Source organism: Anomaloglossus baeobatrachus, chromosome 9 (assembly GCF_048569485.1).
Source record: "Anomaloglossus baeobatrachus isolate aAnoBae1 chromosome 9, aAnoBae1.hap1, whole genome shotgun sequence".
NCBI lineage: Eukaryota > Metazoa > Chordata > Amphibia > Anura > Aromobatidae > Anomaloglossus > Anomaloglossus baeobatrachus.
This window is the reverse complement of record NC_134361.1, coordinates 179,968,460-179,995,875: the sequence shown is the minus strand read 5'-3', so window position 1 is coordinate 179,995,875 and position 27,416 is coordinate 179,968,460. Positions and strand designations below refer to the sequence as shown.

The 27,416-nt window shown below is 46.2% G+C and overlaps 1 protein-coding gene across 2 annotated transcripts in view; it reads left to right on the top strand.

Annotated features, from left to right (window-relative positions):
- Positions 1-228: 228 nt before the first annotated feature.
- PAPPA (pappalysin 1) overlaps positions 229-27,416 on the top strand; it is a 554,424-nt gene continuing 527,236 nt past the window's right edge. The window contains exon 1 of one of the 2 annotated variants that reach the window (XM_075324089.1): positions 229-295. Coding sequence is in view for 1 of the 2 variants with exons in the window: in XM_075324088.1 (XP_075180203.1) it covers positions 1,231-1,645 (415 nt within the window). In the remaining variant the exon portion in view is untranslated. Of the gene's footprint in view, positions 296-1,076; positions 1,646-27,416 lie in introns of those variants that run through there. The other variant, XM_075324088.1, reaches the window with a different exon arrangement.

Below are 27,416 nucleotides of genomic sequence, written 5' to 3'. Positions count from 1 at the left end.
GAGTTAAAAAGGGAGAGAAAAAAAACAAAAAAACGTCCCACTCTAGGAAAAAAAAAAGATCTACAAAACGGCGAGCAAGGGAGATTATTACCTGTGCTGCAAACATTGGAGGGACACAGGGAGAACACTTCTCACACAGATCCCACTTTTTTTTTTGGGGGGGGGGGTGGTGATTGGTTAATATACTTTTTCTTTATTACAAATACTTTTTTTTTTTTTGCCACAATATGAAATAAAATATTTGACTCCATATAATGATCCTGTGCGCTGATCTGCTCCAGCCTTTGGACTAAAGGTAATCACTTTCTTCATCCTATGGGGATGCCCTGGAAGAAGAGGGGGTAAGGTCAGTGAGAGGTGGGGGGTTCATGAAAGTTTAAAGAACCAAAAAAAAAAAAAAAAAAGTAAGCTGGGAAGGAAGGATAAAGGATGTTATTTGCAGAAAAGAATCAAGTTTCAGGACTCTGTGAGAGGGCATGAGGAGTGTGCACACATCTCCAGCAGTAGTAGTAGCTTTTCCTCCCTGCCAGAAGAAGGAGGGGGGTGGGGGGGGGGGGAGCAGAAGAACCAGGAATGTGTGCTGTGGACAGGGATGAGCATGGAAAGTGGGGAGGCAGCAGCAAAAGAGGGGACACTGCTCACATCTCTGCTACTACCTGGATGGATGTGATGTGTGAGAACCAGAAGAAGAGAGGCAAGAGAAGTCCTCATCATCAGCCTGGCCCTGGATCCTCATTGATCACACATGATCCCTGCAGTTTAATAGGAATCATTCAGTGGGGAATGGGAAGGTGGAGCACCCTAGAGTAGATTAGCATATTCTTGTTTACTCATCCTAGGAGGGGGCTTCTCTTTCATTTTGTAAGGAGGAGAGAGGAGGGGGCTAAGGGGACAGTGTGGGCTTAAAGCTTATAAAGAAGCAAAAAATGTTCAGCTGAAGCATCCTTTTCAAGGTGGGGGGGGAGGACTCAGCATCTCATTGTGGGATATTGGTGTTTTTTTTTGGGGGGGGGTGGGTTTCTTCTTAATTCTATGTCTAAAGATAATAAACTGGGGTGGGGGGAAATAGTGGAATCTACTGGATGAGGAGATCATCAGGACACCTTGTTTGGTGGTTCCCAGATCCTTTGCACCAGGACAAGCAGGACAAGTGCCCAAGCCAAGGAGGATAGAGCCCAAAGCTGGCAGATCGGGAGAAAAGAGTGGGGTGCGGGGGGGGAACAGTTGGAGATGCTGCTCTGGACTTTACTGTTGCCTCTCGGGCTCCTATGTGCAGCCTTGGCAAGTGGCTCACACTGTGGGATGGAGGAGCGGGCGCAGCGGTCACGGAAGACAGTGCGAAAGAGCCGCAGTTTGCGCAGCGCTCAGGAGGGTTCCTGCGCTACCAGCCTTGCCCGAGGCCGCCGGTCCCTCACTAGCTTAGAACACCTGAGACTTCATCATCATCCTCCTCATCAGCAGCAGCAGCAGCCAGAGGGGCATCAAGGTGCTGCTGAGTCCGTGCCCCCCGGGAGAGCTCTGTATTTCACTGGGCATGGGGACCAGCTGCGCCTGAAGGCGGGTAATGAGCTGCCAGGGGACACCTTCACCTTACAAGTTTGGCTGAAAGCCGAGGGAGGGCAGAGGTCCCCAGCAATCATTGCAGGTAAGTGCCCGACATTATAGAATCATGTCTGCGAGTGCCAGAGGGTGCAGCACTCATCTCAATCACGTGACCACTGTTTATTTACAAATATCGGGAGTTCTAATGTAAATATTATTGTTATCTGTTCTCCTGCTGCCAAACCTCACAAAACAATTCCTCCTTATGATCACTTTTTTTTTTCTTCTTATCAATGAAACAATTATGACCAGGACCACCAGATTATTAAAATATTTTTTTATAAACTCAAGAGTTATGACCATGTGGCCAATTTTGTGCACCCCCAGATTTTTTTAGGGGTTTTTTGTAAAGGAAAGAACTCTGACCATGTGCCCAATTTTGTGCACCCCAGTGTAAATCCACCACCAGATTATTAAAATATATATATTTTTTTCATAAACACAACAGTTATGACCAGGTGGCCAATTTTGTGCACCCCCATATTTTTTAGGTTTTTTTTTTTATAAAGGAAAGAACTCTGACCATGTACCCAATTTTGTGCACCCCAGTGTAAATCCACCACCAAATTATTAAAATATATATATATACTTTTTTTGTCGTAAACGCAACAATTATGACCATGTGCCCAATTTTGGGCACCCCCACATCTTTTTCTTTCTTTTATAAAGGAAAGATTTATGACCATGTGCCCAATTTTGGGCACCCCCACATTCTTACTTTTTTTTGTAAAGGAAAGAATTATGACCATGTGCCCAATTTTGGGCACCCCCACATTTTTTACTTTTTTTGTAAAGGAAAGAATTATGACCATGTGCCCAATTTTGGGCACCCCCAGATTTTTTAGGTTTTTTTTGTAAAGGAAAGAATTATGACCATGTGCCCAATTTTGGGCACCCCCACATTTTTTACTTTTTTTGTAAAGGAAAGAATTATGACCATGTGCCCAATTTTGGGCACCCCCAGATTTTTTAGGTTTTTTTTGTAAAGGAAAGAATTATGACCATGTACCCACTTTTGTGCACCCCCACATTCTTACTTTTTTTTGTAAAGTAAAGAATTATGACCATGTGCCCAATTTTGTGCACCCCAGTGTAAATCTACCACCAGATTATTAATATATGTTTGTCTTGTAAATGCAATAATTATGACCATGTGGTCAATGTTGTGCACCCCATATTTTATTTTTTCATAAATTCAACAAATATGACCATGTGCCCAACTTTATGTACCCCCAGATTTTTTTTTTTTTCGGAAACGCAACAATTATGACCATTTGCCCAATTTTGTGCACCTCAGTGTAAATCCACCACCAGATTATTAAAATATTTTTTTCACGTAAATGCAATAATTATGACTATGTGGTCAATTTTGTGCACCCCCACATTTTTTTTTCTTAAATGAAAGAATTATGACCACGTACTCAATTTTGTGCACCCCCAGATTTTTTTTCGTGAACCCAACAATTATGACCTCGCGCTCAATTTTGTGCACCCCCCAGATTTTTTTTTATTTGTAAACGCAAAAATTATGACCATGTGCTCAATTTTGTGCACCCAGTATAAATCCACCACCAGAAAGCTAAAAAAAAGAAAATTCTCGGAAAAGAAACAATTATGACCAATTTTGTGCAAACAGTGTAAATCCATCACCTCAATGTTAAAAAAATTCTCGTAAATAAAATAATTATGACCAATTTTGTGCTAATCCATGACCAGATTGTCAAAATTAGCAATGATGTAATTGACAATCCCCTTCAATGGTGACGTCACAGCCCTCTAAGAAAAGCATAAACTAAAATTTAATGCAGGTACTAGGTAAAAATACTAAAAAAGTATATATTTTACATATAGTAAATGTAGGAATATTGCAGCTTGTCCCCCTATGCAATGGTAGCCCCTGCACAGAGCTGCTGCATCCTCATGTTTGTGAGAATGACAGGCTGACATCATCTGTACACACCAGGATTAAAGCAATATGTTAAGTCGATTGTCAGTGTCCATTCGTCTCGCTTACACGTGTGACCATCTTTAGCTTACAAGAGCAAAACGAATGATATATTGTATCTAAAGGATGGGACGACAAAGTTTTCATCTAGGCAGGTGCAGGACGTTTCTCAGAAGTAGAGAGAATAATGTTCTAGAAGAAATTAGTAGGGTTCACGTTAGGGATGCCGAAAACAACCATCACAGACGGGCAACTTTGTAATGTGGAAACTTGATAAGACTTTTGCTGTAATTTGGGGGAATGTCTGGAATGCTGAACTTTTTTGCAGAGGGTCTGTTTTGTTGCAGTCTCCCCAGCCTGTGTGGTAATGTAGTTTGTAGCTCTGCAATGACTACACTGCAGGTGGATATAGCTTTGGAGACTCCAAAGCTGGCCGTAAAAACCCTATAATTTTAGATCGGAGCACAAAATTAACTAAGTGTCTCGTAAATGTGATATATTCCAACGCTGACGGCCAAGTATGTTCAACGAGCCTCATGACACATTGCCAGATACAAGTTATCATTACGGATCGTGATTGGTGCCGTAAATGTATCCATTTAGTTGATATGATCACCACCGGTGAGGCTACGGTCAACTTTAGGGACCTTAACACCAGATACCGATGACAGACGACCGGTGATGTCGTTGATTAGTAAAAAACCAAAACACGATTATTTCATGTTTGAAGTTTTTTTTCCAGCATTTCATGTGAGAGTTAAAGAATGTGCGCAGATGACAGCGACGGGGCTGTTATTCTATTTACAGTATAAACATACAGGCGTCGTGTGTACACTGGCAAACACAGACCTCAGAGCGGGTTCTTGCTTAGTAAAATACGGCTGTAGGAGGTGTGAGGAGGGAAATCCTGGACTTTACACAAAAAAAAGCCAACATATAGCTGCCTTTGATGAGAAAAGGAGTTCACAGTTTGTACCGTTCCGGTGTTTCCATTACGTTGAAGTGTTTGCCCTTAAGTCAGACAGACATAAACAATATGATTGTTATTAGTCCTTGCCGGACTGTGACAGACGAGTGAAAGTGAATGTAGTCTGTCCGGTAATACAGATATTATTCCTCCTGTCTCATGCCTAAGGCAAGAGTTAATCATCATAGTACGTAGTAAAACATTAGACCTCATTTCTACTACGACTACTATCGCTGATAATAACAATAACAAGAGCAACGACCATGAATGGTAGGAACCATTCCACCACACCAATAAAACAATAACAAGAGCACTGATCATGAGTGATAGGAACCGTTCCACCACACCAATAACAATCACAAGAGCACTGACCATGAGTGATAGGAACCGATCCACCACACCAATATAACAATCACAAGAGAACTGACCATGAGTGATAGGAAACGATCCACCACACCAATATAACAATCACAAGAGCACTGACCATGAGTGATAGGAACCGTTCCACCACACCAATATAACAATCACAAGAGAACTGACCATGAGTGATAGGAACCGATCCACCACACCAATATAACAATCACAAGAGCACTGACCATGAATGGTAGGAACCGTTCCACCACACCAATATAACAATCACAAGAGCACTGACCATGAATGGTAGGAACCGTTCCACCACACCAATATAACAATCACAAGAGAACTGACCATGAGTGATAGGAACCGATCCACCACACCAATATAACAATCACAAGAGCACTGACCATGAATGGTAGGAACCGTTCCACCACACCAATATAACAATCACAAGAGAACTGACCATGAGTGATAGGAACCGATCCACCACACCAATATAACAATCACAAGAGCACTGACCATGAGTGATAGGAACCGTTCCACCACACCAATATAACAATCACAAGAGAACTGACCATGAGTGATAGGAACCGATCCACCACACCAATATAACAATCACAAGAGCACTGACCATGAATGGTAGGAACCGTTCCACCACACCAATATAACAATCACAAGAGAACTGACCATGAGTGATAGGAACCGTTCCACCAAACCAATATAACAATCACAAGAGCACTGACCATGAGTGATAGGAACCGATCCACCAAACCAATATAACAATCACAAGAGCACTGACCATGAGTGATAGGAACCACTCCACCACACCAATATAACAATCACAAGACAACTGACCATGAGTGATAGGAACCGTTCCACCACACCAATATAACAATCACAAGAGAACTGACCATGAGTGATCGTAACCTTTCCACCACGTTAATAAAACAATAGCAAGAGCACTGACCATGAATGATAGGAACCGTCCCACCACACCATTATTATATTTCTACTATTTTACTCTCAAAACACAATATATCTGTAGTGTGTCCACCCATATCCTGTCCACCGCCATTAACTTGAGAACGGCAGCAGCTATAGGCATAGAAGTGGTGTCTAGGTATAGTAAAGTATCCATGCGCTGCACAATGAAACCACCCATAGTGCCACCTGGTGGAAAACAACGGAGTTAGCATTTTTATCTTGAAAACCGAACGAGATACAGAAAAAAAGTGAATTACAAAGTTGTAGGGCATCATCAATACAATACGAATCTACACCTTGCATACGGAAATGCTATGATTAGAACATGTAAAACTCACTGCAGCTGCGGACATGAAGCGATACCTCATGGAGACCTTCCTACAAGTCATTGGGTACGGTGACTGCGTGGAGTGGCCTCCACAATCACCTGACCTGACCCCATTGGACTTCTTTTTGTGAGGTCACATCAAACAGCAGGTGTATGCGACCCCTCCACCAACATTGCAGGACCTACAACGACGTATCACAGATGCTTGTGCAAACGTGTCACCTACCATATTGCACAACGTGCAGCAAGATACAGTATGCTGTCCAGAGTCCAGATGTGCATTGCAGCTGACGGTGGCCACTTTGAGCATCAAAGTTAAGTGAGCGCCACATGCGTGACCAGCATTCAATGTTTTGGGGGGGTCATGGGTTACATATCACAGCATTTCTGTATGCAAGGTGTCGATTCATATTGAATTGATGATGCCCTACAATTTTTTAATTCACTTTTTTTCTCTATCTCGTTCCGTTTTCAAGATAAAAATGCTAACTCCGTTGTTTCCACCAGGTGGCGCTATAGGTGGTTTCATTGCGTAGCGTATGGCTACGTTACTATACCTAGACACCACTTCTATGCCTATAGCTGCCGCCGTTCTCAAGTTAATGGCGGTGGACAGAATATGGGTGGGCACACTGTATATTTTTATGAAATATCTCAGATAGTTAAAGAGACTTTATGGCACTTGGGTAGCAGCGATGGGTGGTGCCCCTATGTGGGTGGTGGTCATTAATGTTGGGATGTGGGATGTCTTACCTCATTGAGGGTACATTCAGTTATGTTGACCCACTAAGAGTAAGCATAGCCATGTTTGGCAGCACGTTTTTCTTCTTAGGCTTTTACTTGGCAACTCATTTAGCTTTGGGGCACCATTTTATATACGTTGATTTTGTGCTTTGTCCACTATTACTATTATTATTGTTTTTTTTCCGATAATTTGGACCATACTTAACAGCTACTAACTTGTGTCGAGCAAGAATTTAGTTTTGTGAAGCTGAATTCGGTAGTTGTGATAATTATAATTGTTGTCAGCTGTACTTTGGCACGGATTCGATCGGAGTGTACGAGTTGAACTCAAATGATCTCAAGTGTCTGCTACGTATTATCTGAAAAAAAGATTCATAATGTGAGCGTGCCTTGGATGAAAAAGTCATTAGATTATGGATAATGTGCTAATTTTGTACTTTTGACTGTATAGAGAGTGCGCGTGGAGCTGTCACTGCGTCATGGAACACTGCCAATACTCATGGGACCTGGTTCCTTAAAGGGAACATGTCAGGTCCGGATTTGCTATGCAAGTAAAAGCAGGATATGTTGGAGGTGATAATTAGCATCCAGATTATGTGTCTGTCATAGGTAGCACTCATCAGTGAAAGGATAAAAACAATGTGATAATCGCACTTCACCCTGTTTCTTTGCAGTCATGGCTGTTCTCCTCTTATACTGTAATACCGGAGTGAAGACCACTCGGCATGCGGCACAAGAGGAGGGGTACACCAGGGAAGATGTAAAGGAACTGCCTGATGATAGGGAAAGGGGAGAGGAGTCACCACTTAACTCACCTGTAGCTGATCCCAAGCTCCCTAACATCCCAAAACGGGTCTTTACTCCCGGGCGCGACCACATGCATGGCTGACCCTGGACTAGTCCTATCTAGTGTGCAGGTCAGAAAGACACTAGTCTTGCTTCTTTTATAAAGACAAACAAGTGTAACAGATTCAACATAGAACTCCAATTCTTCTGCAGAGAGAGATTGCACCGCATATGCTGGAAAAGTCACCACTGCTTTCTCCAAAGACAGCTCCTTCTCAGGGCAGCTAAGAATGAGCTGTAGTCAGCATAAAGAGGAGTGAGGAGTGGATATTATTGACCCATCTATAGACATTAATGAGCTCAGGGATCAGACACAGGTGAGTTCAGTGGTGACCCATCTCCCCACTTTCTATCATCAGGGCCTTCCGTTACATCTTCCCTGGTGTACTCCTCCTCTTATGCCACACGCTAAGCAGTCCTCACTCCGGCGTGACATTTGAACTCATCTAGGGATGTTAGGGACCTCAGGGATCAGCCACTGGTGAGTTCAGGTGGTGACACATCTCTCTTCTCACTATCATCAGGGCCTTTCTTTACACCTTCCCTGGTGTACCCCTCCTCTTGTACTGCACGCCGAGCGGTCCTCACACTGGTTTGACATTAAGGACCCGTCTAGGTACATTAAGCAGCTCAGGGATCAGCCACAAGTGAGTTCAAGTGGTGACCCATCTCCACTTTCTGTATTGTCAGGGCCATTCTTTCCATCTTCCCTGGTGTACCCCTCCTCTTGTGCCGCATGCCGAGCGGTCCTCACTCTAGCGTGACATTAAGGATTCATCTAGGGACCTTAGGGAGCTCAGGGATCAGACATAGGTGAAATCAGTGTTGACTCATATCTCCTCACTTCCTATCATCAGGACCTTCTTTTACATCTTCCCTAGTATACCCCTCCTCTTATTCTGCACGCCAAGTGGTCCTCACTCCAGCGTGACATTAAGGACCCATCTAGGGACATTAGGAGCTCAGGGATTGGCCATAAGTGAGTTCAGGTGGTGACCCATCTCCTTTATCCCTATGCCAAGCCCTTGCTTTATATCTTGCCAGGTGTACCCCTCCTCTTGTGTCAGATGTCGAGCACCCCTCACTCCGGCGTGAGATTAAGGACCCATCTAGGGTCTTATCCCTTATGTAAAGGATTCCCACTGGTTGTTTGTAAAGTTTTTGGCAAATATAAATCATGTAGTGCTTGACCACAAACATATTTATAAATGTAAATATTATCAGTTATAAAAGTTCTTATACACATGAGATTCCTGTCAACCCAAAGTTTTGTTTTGCTGTATCTCCTGACTACGCCATACATATTACCATTCTGCCATGTATTCACTTGTTCTCATGGGGGAGAAAAGAGAAAGCTGCTGCCAGACAGCTCTGGCGGTGGCTAACTTTCATGGAGTATGAAAAGATTGGAACTGCCCATTCGTATGTTGGAGGAGAGTCAGAAGATCTTCATACACTTTAGATCAGGGGTGTCAAACTCACTTTCACCGAGGGCCACATAAGCATTATGGTTGCCTTCAAAGGGCCACTTTTAATTGTAAGGGCTCATGCAGATATCCATGCAACACAATACGAGCATGGAATGCAATGCATAAACTGGCCAGGAGATATACAAGAGCTGTCACTGGATAGAAGGGCCGTACGAAGGCTGCCCCTGGGTAGGAGGACTGTACGAGAGCAGTCCCTAGGTAGAAGAGCTATACGAGAACTGTCGCTGGGTAGAAGTACTAAATGAGAATTGTCCCTGGGTAGAAGAGCTATGCGAGAACTGTCGCTGAGTAGAAGGGCTCTATGAGAGCTGTCCCTGGGTAGAAGGGCTATACGAGAACTGTCTATGGGTAGAAGGGCTATATGAGAGCTATCTATGGGTAGAAGGGCTATACGAGAACTATCCATGTGTAGAAGGGCTATACGAGAGCGGTCCCTGGATAGAAGGGCTGTATGAGAGCTGTTCCTGGATAGAAGGGCTGTATGAGAGCTGTCCTTGGGTAGTAGGGCTGTATGAGAGCTGTTCCTGGGTAGTATGGCTGTATAAGAGCTGTCCCTGGGTAGTAGGGCTGTACAAGACCTGTCCCTGTGTAGTAGTGTTGTACGAGAGCTGTCCCTGGTTACTAGGACTAGGATAGTAGGGCTATTCAAGAGCTGTCCTTTGGTTGTAGGCCTATAACCTGCCACAGGCATCGTCCAACATTATAAATCCCCAAACCCCAACACACTCATCCCCCTCATCAACATCACAAGCTCCCCAAAATCCCATAACAGGCATAAACCCATCCTTGCACACCCCCAAATTCCAACCACAGGCATCACCCACAGCATTATAGACCCACAAAATCCCACCACAGTTATCCCCCGGCATCACACACACCTCAAAATCCCACTGCACGCAACGCTCAACATTGTACACCCTACAAATCTCACTGCAAGCATACCATCCTACGGCATTATATACCCCAAAATTCCTACCACAGTCATCCCCCGACATCATACACACATCAAAATCCCACTGCAGCGCAACGCTCAACATTGTACACCCTGCAAATTCCACTGCAAGTATACCTACCCTATGGCATTAAATTACCTTGAAAAATCCAACACACCCTCCAAAATCCCACCACAGGCATTATAGACCCCCAATATTCTAACGCAGGCATACTCAGCTTTATAGACCCTCAAAATTCAATCACAACACAGGTATTCCCAAGCATTGCACACCCCCTAAAATACCACAACAGGCTTCTCTACAATCTTGCACCCCCAAATCTCACCACAGGAGTACTGCCAGTATTGTATACTCCCAAATCCTATGAAAGACATCCTTATAGCATCGCGCACACACCGCAAAGTCCAAGCAGTGGTATCCCTACAGCATTATATACCTGTAAAAACCCCCACCACAGACATCCATCCAGCATTGTAGAACCGCATAAACTGCATCACAGGCATACCCACAAAAGTATAGACCCACCAGATTCCACCACCCGCTGCCCTTTTTCACCTGCAGCTTCTCATTGATGCAGTGAATGAGGGCTAAAGATGGGGAGAGCGTGTCGTATCTCTCCAGAGTCCCAGCAACTCCTTCGAATGGCGCTCTGTGCTCTGAACAGGAAGTTGCACCAATAGTGAGCCCTTCCCCAATCTGATCCTGTGACAAAGCCTGTTCCATCATATTCCTAATGTGGGCTTGTCTAGTTATCCAAAGACACAATCTGGTTATAGACTGATAAGAGTTCGTCTACTTCCTCACTGAAGAAAAAATGTACATATTTCCCAGAGGAGCATTTCAGCTTAAAGTCTCCTCACTACTGGCATGCTGTATTGGTGTGTCAGTCTCCGCAAGGAGAATAACTTCCCCTTTAGACCCCATCTTAGCCTCTCGTACTATCGGATCATATCTCATACTTTGCGCTGACGAGCGACAACCATCCTGAACCAATGTGTCTGTAAATTGAGGTTCTGATCTGGCACAAATCCAAACTCATATGACAAGGCTTGTTAAATGGTCATTTTTGACTTTTAGGATTGCTACCTCCAATAGATGGCACTAGAGATCGTCTACTTCCTCACTGAAGAGACAATTTGCATGTGTCCCAGAGGAGCATTGCGGCTTAAAGTTTCCTCGCCACTGGTATGCTGGAATTGTGTGTCATTCTCCTCAAGGAGAATAGCTTTCCCCTTAAACCCTGTCTTGGCTTCTCATACAGCCAGATCAGATCTCATACTTTGAACTGGCAAGGGACAACCATCTTGAAACACCATGTCTGAAAATTGAGGTTCTGATCTGGCACAAATCCTAACTCATATGACCAGGCTTGTTAAATGGTAATTTTTTACTTTTAGGATTGCTACCTCCAATAGGTGGCACTAGAGTTTGTCTCCTTCCTCACTGAAGAGACAATTTGCATATTCCCCAGAGGAGCATTGCGGCTTAAAGTCTCCTCACCATTGGAATGCTGGTTTGGTTTGTCAGTCTCCGCAAGGGGAATAGCGTTCCCCTTAGATCTAGTATGTGTGACATGTACTGGAGACATCGACACACATTGACCAATTAAAGTGCTCCACAAGGTGAGATGTCCGTTGTCTGCCGGCAGCAGGGATGTTACAAGGACTGCACCCTGATGTTATCCGAGTGACACATATCGGAGGAAACACGTCACTGAGAAATAAATGTTTTGGTTTTCCTAACTCAAATTTTATTAAAATTGCTCTTAGAAAGTAAAATATACTAAAGAAAAATAGCACATTAGAGAATAAACAAATGATGGAGAGTGAAAGCCTTGAATGTTCCAAAACAAGTGTATCAGTAATTGCTACATCGTTTCCATGCTCACTAATTGCACGTAGATTACATTTACCAACCCCTTAAAATAAATGTATTTATACTTACCTGTCTCCTGTGCTGCTGTCACTTGCTTCCATTCCCGCTCATTATGCTCATGAATATTCACTGCACTGACTGTGGACCAGGAAGTAAGCGGACAGCAGCACCAGAGACAGGAAAGTATACAAGTTTGTGTTGTCTGTTTGCTATCTGGATATCACACAGAACACACACTCACGGGCATATGTACCTACACCACGGATGGCACAAAATGTTTTTTTCACGGATGTGTGAAGGGGGCCTAATAAAGGTTTTTTTTTTGCTGAAGTTGAAAAAAATGACTAAAGGTATACCATCAGTCATTTTTCAAAAAAAAATCTCTGCGGAACAGAAGCAACACTATAGTCCCAGTATCGTGGATAATGTTACTAAAAAAAAAAATAAAAAAATATTTTTTTTTTATTTTTTTTTTAGTAAAAAAAATAACATAACAGGGTATTTGAGTCTTACAGAATCCTAGAATAAAACCACGTACAAATATTTTAAATGGAAATACTGTTTAAACACTAAAATAGATATTTTTGGATGACAGAGAATAACCTAGGAATATTGCCCATTGTACATTTTAGCTGGATAGAAATACAGGCATGTATTTTCTCATAGTGAAATCAGGAATTTCCAAACAAGAAGTCATTAAAAACCTATATTATTCTAGAAAGTATGTTATTGGCATAGGTTTTCTATGACTTAACATAGGCAATGAAAATATTTATGTGCTTAATAAATGAACATGGAACCTCATGGGTATAAACTATGAGCAAGATGTGCAGGGCAATTAAGCCGTAGCAGAGGGATATGTGTGATTCTGCCAAAACGAGGCATTTTATTTGTCCAGGAATCACTTAGGGTTATTCATCAAAGTCAATATAACTAGTCTAAATGTGTTTGTTTTGCAGCTGGCTTGTCATAGTGTGTATGTTTGTTTGTCATTAGTATGACTATAATTAAATCCGAAGCATAAATAAACTGAAAAAAAAAATTGATCATGTTGATTGATTTTCCAAAAGTGAAGAATTTTATTTTAACATTCCATTTTATTTTTGTACATTTCTAGTGGAGCAATTTTTTGGAGGAGATATTAAAATAAAGGGGGCGATTAATCAAGACTGACGACTCTCTCGCTTGTCTTGATGAGCGTTCATGGGTCTTGATGAGTGTTCGCAGGTCTTGATGAGTGGTTTTGATGAGTGTTCGCAGGTCTTGATGAGTGTTCGCAGGTCTTGATGAGTGTTCGCAGGTCTTGATGAGCGTTCACTGATCTTGATGAGTGTTCGCAGGTCTTGATGAGTGTTCGCAGGTCTTAATGAGTGTTCACTGATCTTGATGAGTGTTCGCAGGTCTTCATGAGTGTTCGCTGGTCTTGATGAGCATTCACTGATCTTGATGAGTGTTCGCAGGTCTTGATGAGCGTTCATGGGTTTTGATGAGTGTTCACTGGTCTTGATGACTATTCACTGGTTTTCATGAGTGTTCGCTGGTCTTGATGAGCATTCACTGGTCTTGATGAGCGTTCACTGGTCTTGATAAGCATTCGCTGGTATTGATGAGCTTTCGCAGGTCTTGATGAACATTCACTGGTCTTGATGAGTGTTCACTGGTCTTGATAAGCATTCACTGGTCTTGATGAGCATTCTTTGGTCTTGATGAGTGTTCGCTGGTCTTGATGAGCATTCACTGGTCTTGATAAGCATTCACTGGTCTTGATAAGCATTCACTGGTCTTGATGAGTGTTCACTGGTCTTGATGAGAATATTCTGGTCTTGATGAGCATTCACTGGTCTTGCTGCGCATTCGAGTGTTCGCTGGTCTTGATGAACATTCGCTGGTCTTGATGAGTGTTCACTGGTCTTGATGAGCGTTCACTGGTCTTGATGAGCATTCACTGGTCTTGCTGCGCATTCGCTGGTCTTGATGAGTGTTCGCTGGTCTTGATGAGCGTTTGGTGGTCTTGATGAGTGTTCGCAGGTCTTGATGAGTGGTTTTGATGAGTGTTCGCAGGTCTTGATGAGTGTTTGCAGGTCTTAATGAGTGTTCACTGATCTTGATGAGTGTTCGCAGGTCTTCATGAGTGTTCGCTGGTCTTGATGAGCATTCACTGATCTTGATGAGTGTTCGCAGGTCTTGATGAGCGTTCATGGGTTTTGATGAGTGTTCACTGGTCTTGATGACTATTCACTGGTTTTCATGAGTGTTCGCTGGTCTTGATGAGCATTCACTGGTCTTGATGAGCGTTCACTGGTCTTGATAAGCATTCGCTGGTATTGATGAGCTTTCGCAGGTCTTGATGAACATTCACTGGTCTTGATGAGTGTTCACTGGTCTTGATAAGCATTCACTGGTCTTGATGAGCATTCTTTGGTCTTGATGAGTGTTCGCTGGTCTTGATGAGCATTCACTGGTCTTGATAAGCATTCACTGGTCTTGATAAGCATTCACTGGTCTTGATGAGTGTTCACTGGTCTTGATGAGAATATTCTGGTCTTGATGAGCATTCACTGGTCTTGCTGCGCATTCGAGTGTTCGCTGGTCTTGATGAACATTCGCTGGTCTTGATGAGTGTTCACTGGTCTTGATGAGCGTTCACTGGTCTTGATGAGCATTCACTGGTCTTGCTGCGCATTCGCTGGTCTTGATGAGTGTTCGCTGGTCTTGATGAGCGTTTGGTGGTCTTGATGAGCGTTCGCTGGTCGTGAAGAACGTTTGCTGGTCTTGATGAGCGTTCACTGGTCTTGTTGAAGCGAACGCTCCTGATTGATTAAGAGGTGCACTCATCTTAAAGAGTTAGCCGAGTGGTGTGGTGGCGTGCACTGGTATGTGTGATTTGCCACAAATCTTACCCCTATCGTAGAAAGAGACCTGTCAGTCAAGGGCAGCAGGCAGGGAAAATCCACTGAGGATCCACCTGTCTGACTATTCTACAGCGCAGTACATACCGAGTCAGCTATTAAACTTTGTTTTTCTCTGAATTGCCACAGCGTTTCAAAGTCAAACATACTTGGTTGAGATAATACAGCCATTGTCGATTACATGCCACTGATTGGGCAGCATACATCTGCTGACAGGTTCCCTTTAATCTCTGACCCTTAAATATGGCTAGGGATCCAATCCAGAGTCACATCTATAGACAGCTGTTTAAGGGTTCTTGCTCCTCATCGGTTGAGAGAGCAGCTCTGGGTGCCTCTGACGTAATAGAGCCAGGTGAGATGGGGAGTCTTACATGCAATTATTTTAGCTTACATTAGAATATCTGATTTTTTTACCTCCAAATACTGAAGTTTTTTTAATCTCGGTTAGGAGTCCTATTGGCATTGCCCCATGGAAAAAAAGAATGCAAATGAGCTCTCTTCAGAGTAAAGAAATCTTACAAGGAAAACTCCCTATAAGTCAATATCTGACTCTTTAAAAAGGAACTTTCACTAGTTGAGCATGTTAAACTAGCAACATCATGGAATAGAGCTAAGTAAAATGTAGTTTTTATTTTTTAATGTATCATCTTCATTACAGAGATGTTAGGTTGTAAAGTGTAGTTTATAATTTCTGTTAAGACTAAAGGGTAGTTACCAGAAATTTTTCACAGGGGGCGTGCACTTCTATATTTCTACCCCTATATGCCAGTGACCAATCAAAAGAAGGCAGCAACACACAAGGGAAAACAAAACACACACCCTCACCATAGCTTATGCTTTCTTCTGGTTGAGACATGTAATTATAGACTGTCTGATCTCCTCACTAATCTCACTGCAGAGCCATGCATGATTACAAGGGTCGAGAGTGAAGCAAAAATTAGTGGGATTACAAGCATTTTTCAGCTTTCAGCTCCTGGTAGTCAGTGTGGGAGAGGAACGTTGCAGCACAGCTGAACTTTGTCTCATTACAAACACTTCTGCAGCTGCAGTGCTTTTCTTGTAGTGTACTTCTCTCTGCCTGCTCTGATTGCTATGATATCAAAACTGATAAGTGTTAGTATTGTCTCTGCTCCACTAGACCTTCTAATTACTCTAATTGCTACCAGTGTGGAGTCCAAATTGTCATTAACGTTCACATGAGAAAGCCTGTTCTAAGCTATTGTTGGGGAGATTCTTTTTATGCTGTTGCCTGCTTATGATTGGACAACATCATACATGGGAATAAGTTCACACCCCCAAAATAAAGTCTCTGGTAGCTCCTCCTTGGACTTCACATAAATTTTAATCAAACTTTACAAACTAAGGCCATGTGCCCACGTTGAGTATTTGGTGAGTTTTTACCTCAGTATTGGGCTACGTGCACATGAGTATTTGGTGAGTTTTTACCTCAGTATTAGGCTACGTGCACATGAGTATTTGGTGAGTTTTTATCTCAGTATAAAGGGGGCTTTACACGCTACGATATCGTTAATGTTTTATCGTCGGGGTCACGTTGTTAGTGATGCACATCCGGCGTCACTAACGATATCGCAGCATGTGATACTTACCAGCGACCTTAAGCAACCTCAAAAATGGTGAAAATCGTTCACCATGGGGAGGTCGTCCCAAAACCAAAAATCGTTAATGGTTGATTATCGATGTGGTTCGTCGCTCCTGCGGCAGCACACATCGCTGTGTGTGACACCGCAGGAGCGAGGAACGTCTCCTTACCTGCCGCCGGCCACAATGCGGAAGGAAGGAGGTGGGCGGGATGTTACGTCCCGCTCATCTCCGCCCCTCCGCTTTGATTGGCCGGCCGCTTAGTGACGTCGCTGTGATTTCGAACGTCCCTCCCCCTTGAGGGAGGGATTGTTCAGCAGTCACAGCGACGCCGCTGACCAAGTAAGTGCGTGTGACACTGCCGTAGCGATAATGTTCGCTGTGGCAGTGATCACACGATATCGCATCCACGACGGGGGCTGGTGCTTACACGCTCGATATCGCTAGCAATTGATAGCGATGTCGTAGCGTGTAAAGCCCGCTTTAGGCTACGTGCACATGAGAATTTGGTGATTTTTTACCTCAGTATTAGGCTACGTGCACATGAGTATTTGGTGATTTTTTACCTCAGTATTAGGCTACGTGCACATGAGTATTTGAGTTTTTACCTCAGTATTATTCTACGTGCACATGAGTATTTGGTGAGTTTTTACCTCAGTATTAGGCTACATGCACATGAGTATTTGGTGAGTTTTTACCTCAGTATTAGGCTACATGCACATGAGTATTTGGTGAGTTTTTACCTCAGTATTAGGCTACATGCACATGAGTATTTGGTGAGTTTTTACCTCAGTATTAGGCTACATGCACATGAGTATTTGGTGAGTTTTTACCTCAGTATTAGGGTGGCTTTACACGCTACGATATAGCTAAAGCAATCTCGTTGGGGTCATGGAATTTGCGACGCACATCCGGTCGCTTTAGCGATGTCGTTGTATGTGACACCTATGAGCGATTTTGAATTGTCGCAAAATCGTTCAAAATCGCTCATCGGTGACATGCCCCCCTATTCCCAATTATCGTTGCTGCTGCAGTAACAATGTTGTTTGTCGTTCCTGTGGCAGCACACATCTCCTTACCTGCGTCCACCGGAAAAGGAAGAAGGAAGGAGGTGGGCGGCATGTTCCAGCCGCTCATCTCCTCTTCTCCTTTTCTATTGGGCGGCGGTTCAGTGACGCTGCTGTGGCGCTGAACGAACCGCCCCCTTAGACAGGAGGCGGTTCGCCGGTCAAAGTGACGTCGCAGAGCAGGTATGTGCGTGTGACGCTGCCGTAGTAATAATGTTCGCTACGGCAGCGATCACCACATATCAGCCGTACGACGGGGGCAGGTGCTATCACGCTCAACATCGCGAGCAAATGCTCGCGATGTCGCATCGTGTAAAGCCCGCCTTAGTCTACGTGCACATGAGTATTTGGTGAATTTTTTATCCTAGTATTTGTCAGGCAAAACCAAAGGTGGGTAAATAATACAGAAGTGGTGCACGAGTCTCTATAATACTTCTCCTCTGATTGCTTTTTTATATATATACTAGAAGGTGGCCCGATTCTACACATCGGGTATTCTAGAATTTACGTATTGTGTAGTTAATGTATGATTTTTGTTATATACAGTTAGGTCCAGAAATATTTGGACAGTGACACAATTTTCGCGAGTTGGGCTCTGCATGCCACCACATTGGATTTGAAATGAAACCTCTACAACAGAATTTAAGTGCAGATTGTAACGTTTAATTTGAAGGTTTGAACAAAAATATCTGATAGAAATTGTAGGAATTGTACACATTTCTTTACAAACACTCCACATTTTAGGAGGTCAAAAGTAATTGGACAAATAAACCAAACCCAAACAAAATATTTTTATTTTCAATATTTTGTTGCGAATCCTTTGGAGGCAATCACTGCCCTAAGTCTGGAGCCCATGGACATCACCAAACGCTGGGTTTCCTCCTTCTTAATGCTTTGCCAGGCCTTTACAGCCGCAGCCTTCAGGTCTTGCTTGTTTGTGGGTCTTTCCGTCTTAAGTCTGGATTTGAGCAAGTGAAATGCATGCTCAATTGGGTTAAGATCTGGTGATTGACTTGGCCATTGCAGAATGTTCCACTTTTTTGCACTCATGAACTCCTGGGTAGCTTGGCTGTATGCTTGGGGTCATTGTCCATCTGTACTATGAAGCGCCGTCCGATCAACTTTGCGGCATTTGGCTGAATCTGGGCTGAAAGTATATCCCAGTACACTTCAGAATTCATCCGGCTACTCTTGTCTGATGTTATGTCATCAATAAACACAAGTGACCCAGTGCCATTGAAAGCCATGCATGCCCATGCCATCACGTTGCCTCCACCATGTTTTACAGAGGATGTGGTGTGCCTTGGATCATGTGCCGTTCCCTTTCTTCTCCAAACTTTTTTCTTCCCATCATTCTGGTACAGGTTGATCTTTGTCTCATCTGTCCATAGAATACTTTTCCAGAACTGAGCTGGCTTCATGAGGTGTTTTTCAGCAAATTTAACTCTGGCCTGTCTATTTTTGGAATTGATGAATGGTTTGCATCTAGATGTGAACCCTTTGTATTTACTTTCATGGAGTCATCTCTTTACTGTTGACTTAGAGACAGATACACCTACTTCACTGAGAGTGTTCTGGACTTCAGTTGATGTTGTGAACGGGTTCTTCTTCACCAAAGAAAGTATGCGGCGATCATCCACCACTGTTGTCATCCGTGGACGCCCAGGCCTTTTTGAGTTCCCAAGCTCACCAGTCAATTCCTTTTTTCTCAGAATGTACCCGACTGTTGATTTTGCTACTCCAAGCATGTTTGCTATCTCTCTGATGGATTTGTTCTTTTTTTTCAGCCTCAGGATGTTCTGCTTCACCTCAATTGAGAGTTCCTTAGACCGCATGTTGTCTGGTCACAGCAACAGCTTCCAAATGCAAAACCACACACCTGTAATCAACCCCAGACCTTTTAACTACTTCATTAATTACAGGTTAATAAGGGAGACGCCTTCAGAGTTAATTGCAGCCCTTAGAGTCCCTTGTCCAATTACTTTTGGTCCCTTGAAAAAGAGGAGGCTATGCATTACAGAGCTATGATTCCTAAACCCTTTCTCCGATTTGGATGTGAAAACTCTCATATTGCAGCTGGGAGTGTGCACTTTCAGCCCATATTATATATATAATTGTATTTCTGAACATGTTTTTGTAAACAGCTAAAATAACAAAACTTGTGTCACTGTCCAAATATTTCTGGTCCTGACTGTATATATAGATGTTGTTGTGTGTAGTTACCAAGTGTTTGTGTAGGGCGCTGTACATGTTCTGGGTGTTGTCTGGGTGTGGTGGGGGGTGAGAGCGGTGTTGTTTGTGTGTTGCGTTGTTTGTAGAGCGCTGTGTGTCTCTACCGTTGTGTGTGTGTGTTGCGCAGTTTGTGTGGGTGTGGGGTGCGTGTGTGTGTTTTGGGGGGAGGCATGTTTTGTGCAATGTGTGTGTATTGCGCGGTATGTGCGTATATTTGTGTATGCTGCGGTGTTGGGTGTTGTGTGTGTGAGGCGTTGTCTGTGTTTGTGGGTGTCTGTGTAGGGCGGTGTTTGTGATTCCCAGTGTGTGGTGTGTTGTGCGGTGCGCGTGTGGCGGTGTGTGTGTTTTGGGGGGAGGTGTGCACCCCCATCATGCTCCATCCCCCATGCTGCGCACTCCCCATCATGCTCCATCCCCCATGCTGCGCACTCCCCATCGTGCTCCATCCCCCATGCTGCGCACTCCCCATCGTGCTCAATCCCCCATGCTGCGCACCCCAATCGTGCTCCATCCCCATGCTGCGCACTCCCCATCGTGCTCCATCCCCCATGCTGCGCACTCCCCATCGTGCTCCATCCCCCATGCTGCGCACCCCCCATCGTGCTCCATCCTCTATGCTGCTCACCCCCATCGTACGCACCCCCCATCGTGCTCCATCTTCCATGCTGCGCACCCCCCATCGTGCTCCATCCCCCATGCTGCGCACCCCCCATCGTGCTCCATTCCCCATGCTGCACCCCCCCCATCGTGCTCCATCCCCCATGCTGCGCACCCCCAATCGTGCTCCATCCCCCATGCTGCCTACCCCCCATCGTGCTCCATCCCCCATGCTGCGCACCCCCCATCGTGCTCCATCCCCCATGCTGCGTACCCCCCATCGTGCTCCATCCCCCATGCTGCGCACTCCCCATCGTGCTCCATCCCCCATGCTGCGCACTCCCTATCGTGCTCCATCCTCCATGCTGCGCACTCCCCATCGTGCTCCATCCCCCATGCTGCGCATCCCCATCGTGCTCCATCCCCCATGCTGCGCACCCCCCATCGTGCTCCATCCCCCATGCTGTGCACCCCCCATCGTGCTCCATCCCCCATGCTGCACACTCCCCATCGTGCTCCATCCCCCATGCTGCGCACTCCCCATCGTGCTACATCCCCATGCTGCGCACCCCCCATCGTGCTCCATCCCCCATGCTGCGCACCCCCATCGTGCTCCATCCCACATGCTGCGCACTCCCCATCGTGCTCTATCCATCATGCTGTGCACTCCCCATCGTGCTCCATCCTCCATGCTGCGCACTCTCCATCGTGCTCCATCCTCCATGCTGCACACCCCCCATCGTGCTCCAACCCCCCTGCTGCACACTCCCCATCATGCTCCATCCCCCATGCTGCGCACTCCCCATCGTTCTACATCCCCCATGCTGCGCACCCCCCATCGTGCTACATCCCCCATGCTGCGCACCCCATCGTGCTCAATCCCCTATACTATAATAGTTCTCCTATTATACTCAGAGAGGAGTATAATAGGAGGACTATAATAGGAGTAGTAGTCCTGGGGGGAGAGGAGTATAATGCCGGCTCCCTGCACATGTGTACCGGGAGCCGGTGTACGCTGGTAACTACGATACACATCGGGTAACTAAGGGACCTTAGTTACCCGATGTGTATAATGGTTACCAGCGTTCACCGGCTCCGTCACGATCAGAGCATTGCAAGGTTATGTCTGGCGCTGCTGGGATCGTGACGGAGCCGGTGTACACTGGTAACTATGATACACATCGGGTAACCAAGGGACCTTAGTTACCTGATGTGTATAATAGTTACCAGCGTTCACCGGCTCCGTCACGATCCCAGCATCGCAAGGTTATGTCTGGCGATGCATGCGGAGGGCCGAGGCGAGCGGTCAATCCATGCGGAGGGCGGGGCCAGGCCGAGGCAGGCGACCAATTTGTGGGGGGGCGGGGCCAGGCCAAGCCCAGCGGCGACCAATCCGTGTGGGGGCGGGGCCAGGCCGAGCCCAGCGGTCAGTCAGATGATTGTCACTGTAATGACACTCACCGTGACACAATTTTGGAGCAAGACAGACAGACAGACAGACAGACAGAATAAGGCAATTATATATATACTAGAAGGTGGCCCGATTCTACGCATCGGGTATTCTAGAATTTACGTATTGTGTAGTTCATGTATGATTTTTGTTATATAGATATATATATATATATATACAGTTAGGTCCAGAAATATTTGGACAGTGACACAATTTTCGCGAGTTGGGCTCTGCATGCCACCACATTGGATTTGAAATGAAACCTCTACAACAGAATTCAAGTGCAGATTGTAACGTTTAATTTGAAGGTTTAAACAAAAATATCTGATAGAAATTGTAGGAATTGTACACATTTCTTTACAAACACTCCACATTTTAGGAGGTCAAAAGTAATTGGACAAATAAACCAAACCCAAACAAAATATTTTTATTTTCAATATTTTGTTGCGAATTCTTTGAAGGCAACCACTGCCTTAAGTCTGGAACCCATGGACATCACCAAACGCTGGGTTTCCTCCTTCTTAATGCTTTGCCAGGCCTTTACAGCCGCAGCCTTCAGGCCTTGCTTGTTTGTGGGTCTTTCCGTCTTAAGTCTGGATTTGAGCAAGTGAAATGCATGCTCAATTGGGTTAAGATCTGGTGATTGACTTGGCCATTGCAGAATGTTCCACTTTTTTGCACTCATGAACTCCTGGGTAGCTTTGGCTGTATGCTTGGGGTCATTGTCCATCTGTACTATGAAGCGCCGTCCGATCAACTTTGCGGTATTTGGCTGAATCTGGGCTGAAAGTATATCCCGGTACACTTCAGAATTCATCCGGCTACTCTTGTCTGCTGTTATGTCATCAATAAACACAAGTGACCCAGTGCCATTGAAAGCCATGCATGCCCATGCCATCACGTTGCCTCCACCATGTTTTACAGAGAATGTGGTGTGCCTTGGATCATGTGCCGTTCCCTTTCTTCTCCAAACTTTTTTCTTCCCATCATTCTGGTACAGGTTGATCTTGGTCTCATCTGTCCATAGAATACTTTTCCAGAACTGAGCTGGCTTCATGAGGTGTTTTTCAGCAAATTTAACTCTGGCCTGTCTATTTTTGGAATTGATGAATGGTTTGCATCTAGATGTGAACCCTTTGTATTTACTTTCATGGAGTCTTCTCTTTACTGTTGACTTAGAGACAGATACACCTACTTCACTGAGAGTGTTCTGGACTTCAGTTGATGTTGTGAACAGGTTCTTCTTCACCAAAGAAAGTATGCGGCGATCATCCACCACTGTTGTCATCCGTGGACGCCCAGGCCTTTTTGAGTTCCCAAGCTCACCAGTCAATTCCTTTTTTCTCAGAATGTACCCGACTGTTGATTTTGCTACTCCAAGCATGTCTGCTATCTCTCTGATGGATTTTTTCTTTTTTTTCAGCCTGAGGATGTTCTGCTTCACCTCAATTGAGAGTTCCTTAGACCGCATGTTGTCTGGTCACAGCAACAGCTTCCAAATGCAAAACCACACACCTGTAATCAACCCCAGACCTTTTAACTACTTCATTGATTACAGGTTAACGAGGGAGACGCCTTCAGAGTTAATTGCAGCCCTTAGAGTCCCTTGTCCAATTACTTTTGGTCCCTTGAAAAAGAGGAGGCTATGCATTACAGAGCTATGAATCCTAAACCCTTTCTCCGATTTGGATGTGAAAACTCTCATATTGCAGCTGGGAGTGTGCACTTTCAGCCCATATTATATATAAAATTGTATTTCTGAATATGTTTTTGTAAACAGCTAAAATAACAAAACGTGTGTCACTGTCCAAATATTTCTGGACCTAACTGTATATATATATATATATATATATATATATAGATGTTGTTGTGTGTAGTTACCAAGTGTTTGTGTAGGGCGCTGTACATGTTCTGGGTGTTGTCTGGGTGTGGCGGGGGGTGAGAGCGTTGTTGTATGTGTGTTGCGTGTGTTGCGTTGTTTGTGGAGCGCTGTGTGTCTGTCGCGTTGTGTGTGTGTTGCGCGGTTTGTGTGGGTGTGGTGTGTTTTGGGGGGAGGTATGTTTTTGTGCAATGTGTGTGTTGTGCGGTATATGCGTATATTTATGTATGCCGCGGTGTTTGTGTGTTGGGTGTTGTGTGTGTGCGGCGTTGTCTGTGTGTGTGGGTGTCCGTGTAGGGCGGTGTTTGAGGTTCCCAGTATGTGTGTGGTGTGGTGTGGTGTGTGTGTTGGGGGGAGGTGTGCTTCTCCCATCGTGCTCCATCCCCCATGCTGCGCACCCCCCATCGTGCCCCATCCCCCATGCTGCACACCCCCCATCGTGCTCCATCCCCCATGCTGCCCAACCCCCATCGTGCTCCATCCCCTATGCTGCGCATTCCCCATCGTGCTCCATCCCCGATGCTGCGCACCCCCCATCGTGCTTCATCCCCCATGCTGCGCACTCCCCATCGTGCTCCATCCCCGATGCTGCGCACCCCCCATCGTGCTCCATCCCCCATGCTGCGCACTCCCCATCGTGCTCCATCCCCCATGCTGCGCACTCCCCATCACGCTGCATCCTCCATGCTGCGCACTCCCCATCGTGCTCCATCCCCCATGCTGCGAACGCCCCATCGTTCTCCATCCCCCATGCTGCGCACCCCCCATTGTGCTCCATCCCCCATGCTGCTCACCCCCCATGGTGCTCCATCCCCCATGCTGCACACTCCCCATCGTGCTCCATCCCCCATGCTGCGCACCCCCCATCGTGCTCCATCCCCCATGCTGCGCACCCCCGTCGTGCTCCATCCCCCATGCTGCGCACTCCCCATCGTGCTCCATCCCCCATGCTGTGCACCCCCCATCGTGCTCCATCTCCATGCTGCGCACCCCCCATCGTGCTCCATCCCCCGTGCTGCACACTCCCCATCGTGCTCCATCCCCCATGCTGCGCACTACCCATCGTGCTACATCCCCCATGCTGCGCACCCCCCATCGTGCTACATCCCCCATGCTGTGCACCCCATCGTGCTCCATCCCCCATGCTATAATAGTTTTCCTATTATACTCAGAGAGGAGTATAATAGGAGGACTATAATAGGAGGAGTAGTCCTGGGGGGAGAGGAGTATAATGCCGGCTCCCTGCACATGTGTACCGGGATCCGGTGTACGCTGGTAACTATAATACACATCGGGTAACTAAGGGACCTTAGTTACCCGATGTGTATAATGGTTACCAGAGTTCACCGGCTCCGTCACGATCCCAGCATCGCAAGGGTATGTCTGGCGCTGCTGGGATCGTGACGAAGCCGGTGTACACTGGTAACTATGATACACATCGGGTAACCAAGGTACCTTAGTTACCCGATGTGTATAATGGTTACCAGCGTTCACCGGCTCCGTCACGATCCCAGCAGCGCAAAGTTATGTCTGGCGCTGCTGGGATCGTGACGGAGCCGGTGTACACTGGTAACTATGATACACATCGGGTAACCAAGGGACCTTAGTTACTTGATGTGTATAATAGTTACCAGCGTTCACCGGCTCCGTCACGATCCCAGCATCGCAAGGTTATGTCTGGCGATGCATGCGGAGGGCCGAGGCGAGCGGTCAATCCATGCGGAGGGCGGGGCCAGGCCGAGGCAGGCGACCAATTCGTGGGGGGGCGGGGCCAGGCCAAGCCCAGCGGCGACCAATCCGTGTGGGGGCGGGGCCAGGCCGAGCCCAGCAGCCAGTCAGATGATTGTCACTGTAATGACACTCACCGTGACACAATTTTGGAGCAAGACAGACAGACAGACAGACAGACAGACAGACAGACAGAATAAGGCAATTATATATATACTAGAAGGTGGCCCGATTCTACGCATCGGGTATTCTAGAATTTACGTATTGTGTAGTTCATGTATGATTTTTGTTATATATATATATATATATATATATATATATATATATATATATATATATAGATGTTGTTGTGTGTAGTTACCAAGTGTTTGTGTAGGGCGCTGTACATGTTCTGGATGTTGTCTGGGTGTGGCGGGGGGTGAGAGCGTTGTTGTATGTGTGTTGCGTGTGTTGCGTTGTTTGTGGAGCGCTGTGTGTCTGTCGCGTTGTGTGTGTGTTGCGCGGTTTGTGTGGGTGTGGTGTGTTTTGGGGGGAGGTATGTTTTTGTGCAATGTGTGTGTTGTGCGGTATATGCGTATATTTATGTATGCCGCGGTGTTTGTGTGTTGGGTGTTGTGTGTGTGCGGCGTTGTCTGTGTGTGTGGGTGTCCGTGTAGGGCGGTGTTTGAGGTTCCCAGTATGTGTGTGGTGTGGTGTGGTGTGTGTGTTGGGGGGAGGTGTGCACCTCCCATCGTGCTCCATCCCCCATGCTGCGCACCCCCCATCGTGCCCCATCCCCCATGCTGCACACCCCCCATCGTGCTCCATCCCACATGCTGCCCAACCCCCATCGTGCTCCATCCCCTATGCTGCGCATTCCCCATCGTGCTCCATCCCCGATGCTGCGCACCCCCCATCGTGCTTCATCCCCCATGCTGCGCACTCCCCATCGTGCTCCATCCCCGATGCTGCGCACCCCCCATCGTGCTCCATCCCCCATGCTGCGCACTCCCCATCGTGCTCCATCCCCCATGCTGCGCACTCCCCATCGCGCTGCATCCTCCATGCTGCGCACTCCCCATCGTGCTCCATCCCCCATGCTGCGCACGCCCCATCGTTCTCCATCCCCCATGCTGCGCACCCCCCATTGTGCTCCATCCCCCATGCTGCGCACCCCCCATGGTGCTCCATCCCCCATGCTGCACACTCCCCATCGTGCTCCATCCCCCATGCTGCGCACTCCCCATCGTGCTCCATCCCCCATGCTGCGCACCCCCCATCGTGCTCCATCCCCCATGCTGCGCACCCCCGTCGTGCTCCATCCCCCATGCTGCGCACTCCCCATCGTGCTCCATCCCCCATGCTGTGCAGCCCCCATCGTGCTCCATCCCCATGCTGCGCACCCCCCATCGTGCTCCATCCCCCGTGCTGCACACTCCCCATCGTGCTCCATCCCCCATGCTGCGCACTACCCATCGTGCTACATCCCCCATGCTGCGCACCCCCCATCGTGCTACATCCCCCATGCTGTGCACCCCATCGTGCTCCATCCCCCATGCTATAATAGTTCTCCTATTATACTCAGAGAGGAGTATAATAGGAGGACTATAATAGGAGGAGTAGTCCTGGGGGGAGAGGAGTATAATGCCGGCTCCCTGCACATGTGTACCGGGATCCGGTGTACGCTGCTAACTATGATACACATCGGGTAACTAAGGGACCTTAGTTACCCGATGTGTATAATGGTTACCAGAGTTCACCGGCTCCGTCACGATCCCAGCATCGCAAGGGTATGTCTGGCGCTGCTGGGATCGTGACGGAGCCGGTGTACACTGGTAACTATGATACACATCGGGTAACCAAGGTACCTTAGTTACCCAATGTG